This window comes from Canis lupus, chromosome 9, assembly GCF_011100685.1.
Source record: "Canis lupus familiaris isolate Mischka breed German Shepherd chromosome 9, alternate assembly UU_Cfam_GSD_1.0, whole genome shotgun sequence".
In the NCBI taxonomy this organism is placed as follows: Eukaryota; Metazoa; Chordata; class Mammalia; order Carnivora; family Canidae; genus Canis; species Canis lupus.
The window spans coordinates 16289071-16305736 of NC_049230.1; the positions used below are offsets into that span (position 1 = coordinate 16289071).

At 41.0% G+C, this 16666-nt stretch overlaps 1 protein-coding gene across 11 annotated transcripts in view; it reads right to left on the reverse strand.

Moving 5' to 3' along the window:
* EFCAB3 (EF-hand calcium binding domain 3) overlaps positions 1-16666 on the reverse strand; it is a 76088-nt gene continuing 59422 nt past the window's right edge. For all 11 annotated transcript variants that reach the window (XM_038546960.1, XM_038546962.1, XM_038546959.1 and 8 more), the window contains 4 exons: positions 10680-10873; positions 10140-10324; positions 3377-3499; positions 1-475 (listed from right to left, as the gene is read on the reverse strand). In XM_038546960.1, coding sequence (XP_038402888.1) covers positions 149-475; positions 3377-3499; positions 10140-10324; positions 10680-10873 — 829 coding nt within the window. In that variant the 3' untranslated portion in view covers positions 1-148. The remainder of the gene's footprint in view (positions 476-3376; positions 3500-10139; positions 10325-10679; positions 10874-16666) is intronic.

Genomic DNA, 16666 nt, shown 5'->3' on the forward strand with positions numbered 1-16666 from the left:
TTATGACTTAAACTTTTTTACTGGTCAGAATTCAAAAGATGTCAACATTTCCAGGTGCTAAGAATGTACTAGACAAAAGCAAGAAACCATAATTTTGAGATCTATGAAAAAGTAGTTTGCAGTGAGCTGTTTAGAAAATGTAGAAATTTCATTGTTGAGACCCTTTGAAACCTTTCCGTTTTCTTTTTCTTCCTGTCTCTGTATCACATTCACTGATATCCGAGGATGAAGAGAATACAAAGTTGTGGTAGGTATTCCTATTCATGTATGCATCATATAACTTTAAGTCCTTCGGTGAAAGTAATTCTTGGCAAACATTCCAGGACCATGTATAGGTAGAAAAGGTGTCATAAAAGGACTCATTTTTAGTGTCTATTCCAATCAGATCCCCTCGGATCTTCCGCCAGAGGTTTAGCATGTTTTTCCGGTGTTCAAGGGCAATTCCCAAGTTATAGGTATCTGTAGCCCTCTTCACCTGCAGTGAGAGAACAGACGTTTGCAGTAGTTACTGTAACATATCTTTGACTTATGAACCACAATTCTAGATATCTCAAGACTTACATTTCCAGGCTAGTTGAAAATCAGTGAGGTTATACATTGGGTGGAACCTCTTGAGGACATGTGAATTAGGAGTTGGTGGGCAATCAAAATGTCCACTTTGGGAATAATGAGATAACACATTTATGACAATATTAAGAACACAATATACTAAACCAAGGAGGAAATGTGGGATGGAAATAGTCTCTGGTTCTAAAAGGAGTGCCAAGGATGGCATTCAATCCAACCTAGGGCAGGGAGGGAGAAGATGCTAAATAGTTCCTTAAGGATTTGACCAGATTGAGGGGGTCCATTCCAGGGAAAGGAGACAGCATAAATAAAGGGTCAAAGCTGATAAGCCTCTGGAGTTGGTAGGAGGCACAAGCACGGTTTTGCTAAAATATCAAGTTTTGAAAGTGAGAGGGAGGGAATGATGAAGGTAAGGTGGGCAAAGTGTTGTCTGCTGTCATGGCCCTTAGGCTTATCTCAGTGAGGCTGAGAGCCCTTTTCTCAGTGAAAATCACTGAGTGTAAGTAGTAGTAGTAAGCCACTGTTGCTGATGGAAGCAAGACAAATCTCAGTGTGTGGAGCAGAATATATAGTTGAAAATCCTGCCACTATGGAGAGGGAAACATTCATCTGCAAGGACAGGGATGTAGCTAGAGCTTCACGTTAGATCAGCAGCTGTGTGGAGAATGGGTGAGGCGAGCAGCTGTGAGGGAGGGATAGGAGGTTGGAGGGTATCGTCCAGGTAAGACCTAATGAGGGCCTCAGTTAAGGCAGTAGGGAGAGGATGAAGAGGACAGATTTGAAAAATCTTCAGTAGAACAAGAATCGCCATATTTGGTCATAGGTGGATGTGAGGAGTGAGGACAAAATATAAATTAAGGATGACTCCTGGCCTTCTAGTTTCAGTGACAGGGTAGATGGTGATATCAACCCCTGAGATACAGAATCCCCAATGAAGAGCCAGTTTGATGCAAGATGATGCGTTTGAATTGGACATGTATAGAGTTTGATATGCTAAGACAGTGAGGTCAAAATGTTCATCAGGCAGTGAGATGAGTCAAAGGTACTGGAGAGAAGTCTAGGTTAGTGACAAACTTAACTTATACCTTATCAGTATATAGGTGGCAGCTGAAACACTGAGGGTAGACTGAGATCATCTGAAGAATACTTGCCCTAGCTTTTCCTTCACTTAACTCAGAGATCCCCAGTGTTCTGCTGGGTTACAGGTATGCCACCTTACTGATTTTCTCAAGCTTCTTAGCCCTTGAGGCAGCTGCTGCTGTAGGCTGGAGGTCTCTGGCTATAAGTAGCCTCCATGTACTTCAGCATGAATATGCACCAGAGGTTGGGCCCACTCCTTTGTCTTTTTGTGGCATGTAGTATCGACCACCTGTAGCTTCATTGATCCTCATATATCACCAATGTATATTTCCTTCTCTTATCTTCCACCTTCACTCCAAGCTCATGGAGTGGAGGAACTATGCCCCCCTCCCCCCTGCTGTGGTATTCCCTACTCCTAGACCTTTTTTTTTTTTTTTTTAAGATTTTTATTTATTTATTCATGAGAGACACACACACACACAGAGAGGCACAGACAAAGGCAGAGGGAGAAGCAGGCTCCATGCAGGGAGCCTGACTCGGAACTCGATCCTGGGTCTCCAGGATCACCCCCTGGGCTGAAGGTGGCACTAAACTGCTAAGCCACCCGGGCTGCCCTAGAACTTTGTTAATAGTGTATAAATATCTACTAAACAAATGAATGGATGAGTGCATATAACAGGAAGAGCAGTAGGATGGGACTAGAAAACAAGGAAATACCAAGCCTTAAGGGATGAACATTCAGGTAAGAAAAGGAAGAGGAAGGGACACAGAGTTGCAAGATGCAGTATTATAAAGGCAAGGAAGGGCAGCCCCGGTGGTGCAGCAGTTTAGCGCCGCCTGCAGCCCAGGGCGTGATCCTGGAGACCCTGGATTGAGTCCCATGTCAGGCTCTCTGCATGGAGCCTGCCTCTCCCTCTGCCTGTGTCTCTGCCTCTCTCTCTCTCTGCATCTCTATGAATAAATAAATAAAATCTTTTTTTTAAAAAAAAGGCCAAGGAAGCAGAAAATGTCGAGGAGAGTTTGATCGTTAGTGTCAAATGTAGAAGGGAGGTGCCATGAAATACTAACACCCTAGTCTGTCTCTGTGGAGTACAAAAGTTGCTAATATGTCAGGACACAAAAGCAGACAGGCAGCATAGAGTTATGGTTAAGAGTGTGGATTCAAGGAGCCAAGCTCCTCATATTTATAATTCTGGCTCTATTACTTCCTCTATTACTTCTGCCTTTAGACAAGTCAATCTCTCTACACAGATCTATAAAATGACAATGATAACATCTGGAAGGATTGTTGTGATAAGTAAGTGAATTAGTGCCTGTAGAGTTCTTGTAGAGTGCGAATGCCTGGCACCTAGGAAGTGCACTTAAACTCTTCTTCTTTTAGCTGCTGTAAGAAATAGCACTCAATCATGATTCCCTTAGTACACCTGCTCACTATAACTGCTGGTTTACTGCTTTAACTAGTTGCTATTTCCAGCAAGACACAAACAAATGTCCCAGAAACAATGCTAGGTATGGTTCCATGGGTGATTAGCAGGATGAATTATAACAGCTAACATTTGAATCCATTGGATCATAGAGCAAGAAGCATCATTACAATGAGAAATGATCTTGTCTTATTTTAAAGATGTAGAGCTGGAAAAAAAATCTTTGGGATGTGTGGTTGTAGTATTGAAGTGGAAAATATTCTTGTCAACACATTTTGGGAAGGGATGCAACAGTGAACACTCACATGCTGTTTAATAGCAGTTGCATCCATCACTGTCCAATTCTGCTTCTTCTTGAATATTTGGTCAATAGCCAGGATGTCACTTGGATAGCCTGAGACTGGGTCGATAGGCTTTATATTTTCTGCCTTTATGCATTAAAAAAAGAAGATTAAAGATATATTTTGGGTTGAATTATATAACCAAGACATAATAAACAGAAACACATCATATTAGGAAGGGGTTTGTATTGATTTATAAGGTTATTGCTAAGCCACCTGTCCATATTTTGTGGGCTCCTGGTATAGCGCTGTGTATAAATGAGCATTTAGCAAATTCTCTTTCATAATGAAACTTACTCAGATATGTAGACCAGAAGATGGTTTATGTGTGGGATAGATATGGAGGGTGGAGGGGAACCAACTCTGTCCTGGCCAAATTTTCCAAGCCATCTTACTTTCCAAACTTCAACTGGGGAACTGGCTGTTTTCCCTGTTCCTGGGCTGCTGAACAGTGCTGGTAGAAATCATGTAAACATGCAGATTGCTTGCTTGCTTTTTCTTTCTTTTCTTTTCTTTCTTTCTTTCTTTCTTAAGATTTATTTTTAAGTAATCTCTACATCCAATGTGGGGCTTGAACTCACAACCCCGAGATTAAGAGTTGTATGCTCTACTAACTGAGCCAGCCAGGCGCCCCAGATTGCTTTCTTTGAAAACGTGTAGTACCCAGTCTCATCCAGGCCCTTGGGACTGCTTGACATTACTTTTCTTCATTGAATGCTCTTAACCCTCTTATAGACATTCATAGCTGTCCTCCTAGTGGCTGCTGGAAAACCAGATCTGCACACTCCCTCAGCTAATGATCGTCTCACCAGGACTAGATAACATTAATTCTTTTAACTCTTTTTTGCACCTTAGGATTTCTCCATTGTGTTGCCTGATTTTTCCTCTTTGCTGTTGCTTCTTCTTCTTCTTCTTCTTTTTTAAGATTTTATTTATTTTTTCTTGAGAGAGAGAGAGAGAGAGGCAGAGACACAGGCAGGAGGAGCAGGCTCCATGCAGGGAGCCTGATGTGGGACTCGATCCCAGGACTCCAGGATTACGCCCTGGGGGGAAGGCAGGCGCTAAACCACTGAGCCACCCAGGTTGCCCTGCTGCCCTGTTGCTTCTTCTTTTTAAAAGATCTTATTTATTTGAGAGAGAGACACAGAGGAAGTGTGCAAGCTCGGGGGAGTGGGAGGAGCAAAGGGAGAGAGAGAAGCAGATTCCCCACTGAGCAGAGAGTCCAACATAGCACTTGATTCCAGGACCCAGGGGATCATACCTGAGCTGAAGGCAGATGTTTAGCCAACTGAGCCACCCAGGTACCCCTCTGCCCTTGCCTCTTATATGTAAGAGTTTTTTTCTGATTTCCAAGGCCCCTGTATCTTTATTAATTTCCCTCCTGGACCATTTCCCTTAGATTTTCCTTGTTCCATGGCTGGCTTCATGGGTGTGTGACCTGTTCAATCCCATAGGACTATGCGCTTTGAAGATCCCTGAATTTGGTTTATTGCTCTGCTGTTGCTGTCTTTAAATTCTTAGTAATTTTTGGAGAAGGGGCCCTAAATTTCCATTTTGCCCCTGGCTCCACAAATTCTGTAGCTAGTCCTGCCCCCTCTTCCATCTTCAGTTTCTCTTCCTTGGGCAGTGGTTGCCAGCTTTGGCTGCATGTTGGAACTTCTAAAAATACTGAAGCCTAAGCCCCATCCCCAGCTCTAATTGGATAGGGTTGTGGCCTGAACACAGGGTTGTTCAAGGCTCTCCTTGGTAGTTCTGTTGTGCAGCCAGGATTGAGAATCACGGCTCGGGACGCCTGGGTGGCTCAGCTGTTAAGTGTCTGCCTTCGGCTCAGGCTGTTATCCCGGGGTCCTGGGACAGAGTTCCACATCAGGCTCCCTGCACAGAGCCTGCTTCTCCCTCTTCCTCTCTCTCTCTCTCTCTGTCTCTCATGAATAAATAAATAATTTTTTTTTTAAAGGAGAATCATGACTCTCAGGGCCCTTCTTCCCAGCTACTAATGTATTCAAGCTCCCCCTGTCCTGAAACAACTTTTCCTAGATTCTGATTCTGCCATGTTCCATATCTCTTTTCCTTAAACAGATAACATTTTTTTTTGTAAAATCAGTTGATTTCCTTTTTTAATTTTTTAAATAAAAGATTTTGTGTTTTTTATGTTTGCTTTATGTTTCTGGAGATGCATGATAAATATTTCCCATTGTGACTATGGATTTACTTATTCACCTTCTTAGCATGCATAATGCCTTTAAAAAGTCTAATCCTTACAATTCTGTTAACTGTCACCTTATCTGTCAATTTGCTAGGTGCATACACATTCAGGATAGTTATATATCTTCCTGATGAGTTAAAAAATTAAATATCATCTTTATCTTTAGTTATGTTTTCCTTAAATTTTACTTTCCCCATATTAATAGATTGATACTGGCTCACTTTGATTTGTATTTGCCTGATGTATCTTTTTCTGTCCTTTTACTTTCAAACTTTCTGTGTTATATTTTAGGTGTGTCTCCTTTAAAGAATATATGTCTGAAAATTATTAAAAATCAGTCTTAGTATCCTTTTAGACTTTGAAAGATGATCCATTGTTTGTTTTTCCCTTTTTAATACTTTTTAAAAAACTAGTATATTTTATCTTTTATTGTGATTGCTTATATATTTGGATTTTTCTGCCTATTTTGTTTTGTACTTTCTATTATTCCATGTTTTCCCTTTTTTTCTTGTTCTTTCCCCCTTCTATTTGACAGTTACTTGTTTTAATAATTATTCATTAAATTATTCATGATTCATTTTACTGATTATCCTCACATTTTAAACACTTATTATAACTTTAATGAAATATAGATTTGGCCAATATCCTAAGTCTCTACTCAAACAATAAAATGAACTTGGAAAACTTTAATTCTGAATACAACCCTCCTCATCTCCCTTGTCACTGTGGTGTATGGTATTTTAGTTCTTGTTGATTAGTACTCCCCAAACCAGTAATTCTTTTTTCTTTCTCCTTTTTTATTATTTTTTTAAAAGATTTATTTATTTATTCATTCAGAGAGAGAGAGGCAGAGGAAGAAGCAGGCTCCATGCAGGAAGCCCGACATGGGACTCGATCCCAGGTCTCCAGGATCACACCCTGGGCTGCAGGCGGCGCTAAACTGCTGCGCCACCAGGGCTGCCCCTCTTTCTCTTTTTTTAAAAAAGATTTATTTACTGAGAGAGAGAGAGAGAGAGAGAGAGAGAGAAAAAGAGAGAGTGTAGGGTGGGGAGGGCAGATGGAGAGCAAGCAGACCTCTTGCTGAGCGGACAGCCAGTTGCAGGGCTCCATCCCAGGACTCTCAGATCATGACCTGAGCCAAAATCAGGAGACGCTTAACCTCCTGGGCCACTCAGGTGATTCTTTAAATTTATTTTTTTAAAACATTTTAAAAATATTTTATTTATTTCTGAGAGAGAGAGGCAGAGACACACACAGGCAGAGGGAGAAGTAGGCTCCATGCAGTGAGCCCACATGGGACTCGATCCCAGGTCCCCAGGATCAGGTCCTGGGCTGAAGGCAGCACCAAACCGCTGAGCCACCAGGGCTGCCCAATTCTTTAAATTTAAATAACCACTGTGGCTACCATTATTGGAAGTCTCAGGCTTAGATTGTGTAGGATTCTGTGAGTTATAGTAAAGATTTTGGCTTTTACTCTGAATGATATGAAAAGCCTTTGGAAAGTTTTGAGTTGATTTTAGTGGAGCCACTTTGGTTGCAGTGTTGAGAATAGACTGCAGAGAACAAAGATAAAAGGGGACCATTTAGGGGATCCCTGGGTGGTGCAGCGGTTTGGCGCCTGCCTTTGGCCCAGGGCGCGATCCTGGAGACCCGGGATCGAGTCCCACATCGGGCTCCTGGGGCATGGAGCCTGTTTCTGCCTCTCTCTCTCTCTCTCTCTCTCTCTCTCTCTCTCTGTGACTATCATAAAAAAATAATAATAAAAAATAAAAATAAAAAAAGGGGACCATTTAGGAAGCTATTGACACTTTCTCTGCTGATATGATTAGAGACAATCTTGCTTTCAATGAATAAAGGTTTTGTATTATATTTTCCTTTCATCCAAAAGATATTTAGTCTCCTATGGGCCAGGTTCTGTTCTAGGTGATAGGGATTGTGAAAGAAAGAAAGTACTTGCCTAAATGACCCTTATATTCTGAAGAGATTGACAGTAAACAGATAAGGATCACAGGTGGAGAGCTTAGTGTTGGGAAATAAATTTATATCATTTTTTAAAATTTATGATAGTCACAGAGAGAGAGAGAGAGAGAGGCAGAGACATAGGCAGAGGGAGAAGCAGGCTCCATGCACCAGGAGCCCGACGTGGGATTCGATCCTGGGTCTCCAGGATCGCACCCTGGGCCAAAGGCAGGCGCTAAACCGCTGTGCCACCCAGGGATCCCGGGAAATAAATTTAAAGGGGAATAAAGTTTCCCTAATGTCCAACTTGTCCGTAATATCTGCCTGTGGATATGATGAGTTCATCTGCAGAGATAAAGATCAAGTCTGCTACTGTGATACTCCTCTATAGTATTTTTTATTTTTTTAAAAAGATTTATTTATTTATTCATGAGACACACACACACACACACACACACACACACACACACACACACACAGAGGGGGCGGGGGCAGAGACACAGGCAGAAGGAGAAGCAGGCTTGCCACAGAGAGCCCGACATGGAACTTGATCCCAGATCCTGGGATCACGACCTGAGCTGAAGGTAGCTGCCCAACTGCTGCACCACCCAGGCGTTCCAAGAGTCTTTATTTTTTAAAAAGTTTTTATTCAAATTTTGGTTAGTTAACATACAGTAATATCAGTTTCATGTGTTCAATATAGTGATTTAACACTTGCATGCAACACCTGGTGCTCATCACAAGTGCCCTCCTTAATCCCCATCACCTATTTAACGTATCCTCCTACCCATCCCCTTCTGGTTACCATCTGTTTGTTCTTTAGAGTTAAGAGTCTGTTTCTTCTCTCTTATTTTTTTCCCTTTGTTTCTTAAATTCCACATATAAGTGAAATCATATGGTATTTGTCTTTCTCTGACTGACTTCTTTTCCTTAGCATAATACATTCTAGCTCCATCCACATTGTTGCATAATGGCAAGATTTTTTTTAAAAGATTTTATTTATTTATTCATAAGAGACATAGAGACACAGGCAGAGGGAGAGGCAGGCTTCATGCAGGAAGCCTGACATGGGACTCGATCCTGGGTCTCCAGGATCTCAACCTGGACTGAAGGCAGCACCAAACCGCTGAGCTACCCGGGCTGCCCCCAAATGGCAAGATTTCATTCTTTTTTATGACTGAGCAATATTCCATTATGCATATATGTGTGTGTGGGGGGGTGTGGGTGTGGGTGTGTGTATGAGCTTTCCCTTTTCTCTATATCCTTGCCAACACCTGTTGTTTTCTTCTAGAATCTTTAAAAATTTTTTATTTTACTGTGGTAAGAATACTTAACATGAAATCTATGCTCTTAACACATTTTTTGGTGTACATTTTGTTAATTACAGGCACAGTGTTGTACAGCATATCTCTAGAATTATTCATCTTGCATAACTGAGATTGTATGCCTGCTGATTAGCAACTCCCCATTACCCCCTCATTCCAGCCTTGGAGACTCTTAAACCCTATGCCTGGAAGGCCTTCTAAGAGGTTCTTTTTAATTAATTAATTAATTAATTATTCTTCTAAGAGGTTCTATTGTAATGTGAACACCACGTGGACTTCTGGAACCCGGAGATGCCTCACACGGTGGGCTGGTCTCCAGTCAAATCTTGATGTTGTTTTGCAGGCTGGGAGGCCTGTCATAAACCAGGAGTAAGCCCAGAGCTTCCTCAGAGAATTTCTAGAAACCAAGGCATGGTGGCCTGACAGCTTAAAACTCAGAGCTTGAAGGAGGCCAGAAGATGTAGCTGGACTATAAGTAGAGTTCTAGTCCAAGGGCAGGCTGGCGCCTCTGTCACAGCATCATTCCACTCAGTTGAGGATCTGGTTCTCTCATCCCATGGTGTCTGGCCCAACCATGATCTAGAGCCAGTTGAGGGAGCCCCAAATGCAGCTTCTGGCCACTAAGTTGAAGGGAGAGCAGGCATAGGTAGGATTTAAGGAGCTTTTTATTGTTATTCTTATACTCCTCACCTCTATCCCCAAGTGTAAGGTAGTTTTCATTAAGTTTAACTATTTGTTGAAATTAAATGAAATATTTGTACCTGGGCTTAAATTTAGGAGCACAGCTATGGAATCTGGTTTGAAATATAATGACTAAGGGGCACCTTGGTGGCTCAGTGGTTGAGTGTCTGCCTTCAGCTCAGGTTGTGATCTGGGGTCCTGGGATTGAGTCCCACATCAGGCTCCTTGCAGAGAGCCTGCTTCTTCATCTGCCTGTGTCTTTGCCTATGTCTCTGCCTCTATGTGTCTCTCATGAATAAATAGAAATCTTGAAATATAATGACTGAAAATGTCATTAAAAATGGGTTGGGGTGACTGGGTGACGGGCAATGAGGGGGGCACTTGGAGGGAGGAGCACCAGGTGTTATGCTATATGTTGGCAAATTGAACTCCAATACAAAAAATTAAAAAAAAATAAATGAAAACCAAAAATCTCATAAAAGATGTTCTTCTGTTAAATTAGGACTTGAAAACCTAAGTATTTAAATTAACTAATGTGACATAACCAAAATCTTACCTGTGTTTTCCAATCCCTTTTATGGAAAAAATAGTTCTCAAAGAAGTTCAGCGGCTCTCTTTTCCTTAGCATTTCTAATTTCTGTATGTCTTTGAATGGCTTTCCCATCACCACCCCGTCCACATTAGGAAACAATGGAAAGACGGGTATTTTTGAATATGGGCTACCTGAAGGAGGATTGCACCCTTAAAAGATAAAAACAAAAATGGTATTATGAACAGTGTAGGAATAAATTTACATAAAAGACATGCATGCAGTGCCTGTTTTGCTCTGTGTCTAGTCTTCTCAGTGGCCATGACCCCTGTTTTCACTCTTTTGACCTCCCTCCCCATCCACAGAATCTAGGCTTCATCCAGACTCTAGGCTTCACTTGTATCAGGAGGACTCAGGTGAGGATGTAGATTTGTTTTCAAATGATATCTGTCACTCAGAATAGACTGTGGTTCTGCTTTTATAGTACTTGGCCTCTACTATTTATTTCTGACTAGTAATGTACAAATAAGTCCTTTACAACAATGGGAGAGGACAAATGGTTCTTACTCTTGAGCTCTTCAAGAAATTTAAGTAAATCCTTTTCTCTCATTATTGCAATCCGGGCAGCATTTGCAAAGGCAGCTGTGCTTGAACTTGGAGGTGTGCATATATCTAGTTTAAATCTCCTTTTTCCATAACCCGTAGTGTAGGGGCTCCACGACATTCCTGATGTGGTTTCCTGGAATTTTCTTTGGAAATAGCTAAAAAAAAAATTAATCCATAAAAGAATAAAAAGTGCTGTATAGTCCTACTGAAAAAGTGTCTGTTAGACAAAAAGAAAAAAAAAAGTCCAGTTGCAAGTTGCATGATGAATACATTTATTTTAAAGTTAATTTGCATATTTGTTCAATATTATTAAATGCTTATTTCTGTGACATTTATAGAATATCTATTAATACTTTGCACAGGCTATTTGGCTAGTTTATATTTCTAGTCTCTGGGCTTTAGTTTCCTTCCTCTGCCCCAAACTCCTCAGTCCTGTCTAGAAAAATATCTATTGATTGTGATCATTGACAAAACCTTAAGTGGTACCAGCTTGAATGCAAATATTAAACATACCTATGATTATATTACTTTATGTTGAGTTTAAAATGTAACTTTTAGTTAAAAGAAATCCTTATTGCATAGAGTTTGAAAAATAAAAGTATAAAAAAGAAAATATCACCTGTAATTTTACTATTTGGTAAATCACTACTGATTACATTTCTTTGCAGTTGTGTGTGTGTATGTGTATGAACATGTGTATAAACAGATCTAGTAGATCTATTGGTATTCATTTATGTTATAAATTCTAAAATTACATCAGGCTATGTATGCTAAAGGACTCTCATTCATAGCACAAACATCCCCAAAGGTAACATCTGATGTACAGACATGCATGCCTTAAATATTAATGGTAGATCAGATTCCTTCTTGTAGCTAGAATGGTGGATTTCCTTTGCAGCTGTGGTAGAGACCTGGCTGCTGAGAGGGAAGGACTTGTTTCTTACTGACTTGGTGTAGTGGGGCTTCAGTATGAATGTGGAAGACCTCACACTTCTCAGCATGCTGGGCAGAGGAGCATCACTTCTTAATGTCCCAGAGGACAAAATATAACACCTTGGTTTCTCATCATTATGTAGACAGGTTTTTCTTTTATAACAATGGGATCTGAGATGATGACAGGCAACTTTTTTTTCTCTTCTCTTCTCAGAAAGAGGGAAAGAACTCATTCTAAACTTTGGAACTGCAGCAGTGGTTTGGTAGATGTGCCAATAGCATTCTGATTGAAGCCTGGATTATTTATTTATTTTTTAAAAAAAGATTATTTGAGAGAGAAAGAAAGTGAGAGGAAGCACGAGTGGGGGAGGAACAGTGGGAGAGGGAGAATTCAAGCAGACTCTCTGCTGAGAGCAGAGCCCAACACAAGCCTCCATCCCATGACTCTGAGATCATGATCTGAGCCAAAATCAAGAGTTGGATGTCTAATCTACTGAGCCACCCAGGAATTCCTAGGGTTGGCTTATAATCAGATAATTCCTTCCCTGTCCTTGAAACCAACCATCCCCAGTGCTTTCACTCTTCTCTGAAAACATATTAACACTTAGTGTAATTTAATTCCTACCAGGTCCTTCAAGGTTCACCTTTTCTTTCCCTCCAAGTATCCTCTGTATACTCTACAGGTCTGAGTGTGGTTTGCAGGCCAGCAGCATCGGCAGCACTGGAGACTTGCCAGAAGTGCAAATTTTTTTTTTTAACATTTTATTTATTTATTAGACAGAGAGGACAAGCACGGCGAGCGAGTGGCAGAGGGAGGAGAAGCAGACTTCCTGCTAAATAGGAGCCCGACATGGAGCTCCATCCCAGGACCCTGGAATCATGACCTGAGCCAAAGGCAGCAGCTTAACCGAGCCAAAATAAGAAACTGACCCCTCAAAATACAAATTCTTGATCCTCACATAAATCTATTGAATCAGAAACCCTAGGATCCAGCAATGTTGAAACAATCACTCCAGATGATCTGATGTGTGCTAGAATTTGAGAACACTGCTGCAGTCTATATTCTCCCCTTCCCTGACACACTAATCTTTGCTCACCGGTTACATACCATGTTGTATTTATAACTAGTGGCTTCCTTCCCTTCTTCTTCCCTTATTTCCTTTTGCAATCTTTCTTTAATAACACAGATTTTCCTGAAATCCCTTTTGGTTCCTGGATGCCTATTCATATTTAAAAGTGAGAGTAAACATTCTTTAAGACCAATTAGAAGCTTTTTGGTATGGTGGGTTGTATTGAGTGGGAACTTCACTGTCAGCTAATTGGGTGGAGCCCAATTAAAGAGATTTAAAAAAAGATTTTATTTATTTGAGAGAGACTGAGTGAGACCAAGAGAGCTTGAGCGGGGTAAGGGGCAGAGGGAGAAGCAGACTCTCCACTGAGCGGGGAGCCTGATGCAGAAGCTTGATCCTGAGACTCCCAAGATCATGACCTGAGCAGAAGGCAGAGGCTTAACAGACTGAGCCACCCAGATGCCCTTAAGAGGCCTTTTAATTGTGATTATCCATGGGTTTTGCTCTCTTGGCTAGTCAGTTACCCTGGTGAGGGATTGTCTGATATTTTAATTGAGTGGTATGAATCTAGCTGTCAGCACATTGGGACCTAGGGAAGGGGAAGGTGACTGGTGGGGCGGGGGGCCTCATCATTCGATAAGTGGACTTTCACATAATTCTGGGTTTCCACTCTGATACCTTCATACTTAGTTATGTCTGATATCCCCGAGTCCAAACAATACTTCTGGTATATCTTCTTCAGAAAGGTAATTGTCAGGGCAGTCCCTTGGTTGTGTGGGGTTAGGGAAAAGAATCTAAGGGTCAACCTGCTTCTCATGTTACTTTTAACCAGTCTTTCTGTTTCAGGATTCTCCTGCTCCCTACTTTCAGAGGTTGTTGGTGCCTCAGTTCCTGAGCCTGTCAGGTGTTCTATGATGAGAACTGGCTTCTTGACCTTCTCCACAGCAGGTGTTCAGGTGTCAACTTGTTCTGAGTTTACCAGCGGGTAAACAGTCATCCATTTCCTTTCAGTTTCCCAAATTATGTTGATATCTCTTGTCCAGTGTTTTCCCTTTTTTTGTGGGTTTATGCCCTCTAAAATTCTTTTTTTTTTTTAAAGTTTATTTTCTTGAAGATTTTACTGAGAGAGAGAGAGAGAGAGAGAGAGAGAGAGCAAGCAGGGGGAGGGGCAAAGGGAGAGGGATAAGCAGATTCCCCAATGAGTAGGGAGCCCAACCTGAGGCTCCATCCCAGGACCCTGGGGTCATGACCTGAGCTGAAGGGAGACACTTAGCTAATTGAGCCACCCAGGTGCCCCTCCCTTATGATTTCTTAACTACCATCTTAACTGTCAGATCTAACTCTACCCATTTAGTTCTGACTTCATCTGGCCTCACTTTAGCATTTAATACTGGGGGAAAGTCTATCCTGGTTTGGATTTCTCTGTGGCTCTGGCTTCTTTGACTTCACACTGTCATGGTTCCCTTCATGATGACTAATGTTTTGACTCATATTTCGTTTGCTGACTTCTCTTTTTCTTTCCATTCCATAAGTATGGGAATTGCTCATGGTTCTGTCCTCAGTCCTTTGCTTTTTTCCTCACCCCCTCCCCACCATGGGGATAGAGAGAAGTGCACAGTTAAGAGGTAGGTTTAGGAGGTCAAATAGGATTTCATGATTGGTTGGATGTGGGGATTGACAGAGCAGCAGCAGCAGCTGAGGAGGATGCTGGGTCTTTGGCAATTGGATAAACACAGTGAGACAGTGGAGTCACTCACTGACATTTGAAAGCCAAGTGGAAGAACTAGTAGAAGTGGGGTTGGGTGAGGGAGATGAATTAGGTTTTGACATTTTGAGTTTGAGGTACCTATGGGACTGCCCAGTAAGCAGATGGAACCCTAGAGAGGGATCTGGGCTAGGTATACAGCCTGATATTCTCTACGCCATGTTCTCCTTGCCTGTCAAATGGGTGTTGGAGCCTACCTCACATGGTTGAAGTAGTGATTAAATGAGGTCATTCAACAGAGGGCTATTGAGTGTAAATAATTTTTTCTAGACACTAAGGATATAACAGTGAATAAAACAGACAAAAATAATCCCTGTTCTCATGGAGAGCAGCATGAGAAAATACATAACAAAATAAATAAGTAAATTATATACTATACTAGAAGGTGATAGTGTGAAAAAAAGAGAAAGGGAGACAGGGAGTGGTAGGAGGGCTGAATTTTAGATGGGGGGACAGAGAAGTCCCTACTATATGACAGTATTTGAACAAAGACCTGGAGGTGGGGAGATAGTGACTCATGTGGATATCTGGGCAAAGAGCATTCCAGATAGGGGGATCAGCAAGTGCAAAAGCCTGGAGGTGGGAGCATGTCTGGTCTATTTGAGGAACAGCAAGGAGGCCAGCATGGGTTGAACAGAGTAACAGGAGATGAAGTCAAAGAGTTCAGAGGTGAGTGCAGATAATCTAGAGGGCCAGTAAGTCATGTAGAGTGTGAGGCTTGTACTCTGAGGGGAATGGAGAGTTTTGAAGGTTTTGAGCAGAGAAGCAACATGATCTGATAATGTTTTAAAAGGATCATTTGTAAAAAAAAAAAAAAAGAAAAAAGGACCATTTGTTGCTGTATGTGTCAAGACATCAGGTAGGCAGAGGGCGTGCTGAGAATAGATGGTGGAGTGGGCAAGTCATGGAGGTGGGGAGGAGACAGTAATCCACAAAAAAGCTAATGCATGTAAAGTGCACACTCAGCATGCTATGCTCAATAAATGCTATAATCAACTATGGGCATACCTATAAAAATCTAGGATTAACCAACTCAAGATCAGCTTTCTCAGGAATGAATGATTCTTTGCCACTCATTTGACAATTAATTATGTGTTATATTTTGTGTCACTTCACATCTGCATATTTAGTTATCTACATACTTATGGCTTTTCTCTCAATTTATATTTTAAGTTCCTTACATGCAAATGCTATGTATTAAACACTTGATTTCCTTAGAAACCAGGTTTATGATAAGTAACAGCCAAAATCTTTGTCATAATAAAAACACTAGCTAAGATTTCCTGAGCACTACTGGATGTGAAAGGCAGTCTAGGGGAATGGATAAGAGCATGGGTTCTAGAATTAGACTGTGCTAAAATCCAGGCACCATTGCTCCTTGGGCAAGTTACTTAACTACCTGTACTTCAGGTTTTTCATTTTAAAATGAGGATAATAGTATCCATTAAGGAGGTGAGGATTAAAATAAATAATATATATGTTCTATGACTATTCTAGCTACCTCCACAAAATAATAATATTTATTGAGCTCTAGGAATATTTATTGAACCACTTCACCTGCATTATCACATATCCCCACAACTGTCCTATAAAGTAGGTATTTTTAGTTTTATTATTGTAAGGTAGGTATTATTATTGTTGTTTCCATTTTATAGGTGAGGAAACCAAGGCTGAGAAGTTAAGCAATGTGCCAAATTTGTGTACCAATAGCAGGCATTTAATAAATGCCTTTGAATCGGAATAAAGAGTAGAATTTTATGTACCCTTTGATTCTATATCTGACAGATATAGGATAGCATAGAGAGATTACCCATTGAAGATTCTGAAAACATTCTGTATTTTTAAGTCTAAGAGGGAAAGCAGGATGCTTTGAAAGAGTATGAGCTAAAAGGACTGATAACAGCAATATTAAATATCTATAATACAATGATGAAAATAGATTGAGGAAATTTATCTTTAGTGGTATTTACTGGAATAAAGCACATTTGGGTGTGAGAATGTTTCCTCATCCTCTATTTGCAAGTCCAGTTCTGGCTCAGCTACAATCCAAAGGCTACTTTGGGAGGTCTGGAATCGCTCTACATTAATCCAGAGTCAAAAGATCTCTTGGGAGCCCCTGGTAGTTCCAGCATGAATGGGAACATCTTCCAAACTAGATTTCCAAGGCCACCCAAAGTCAT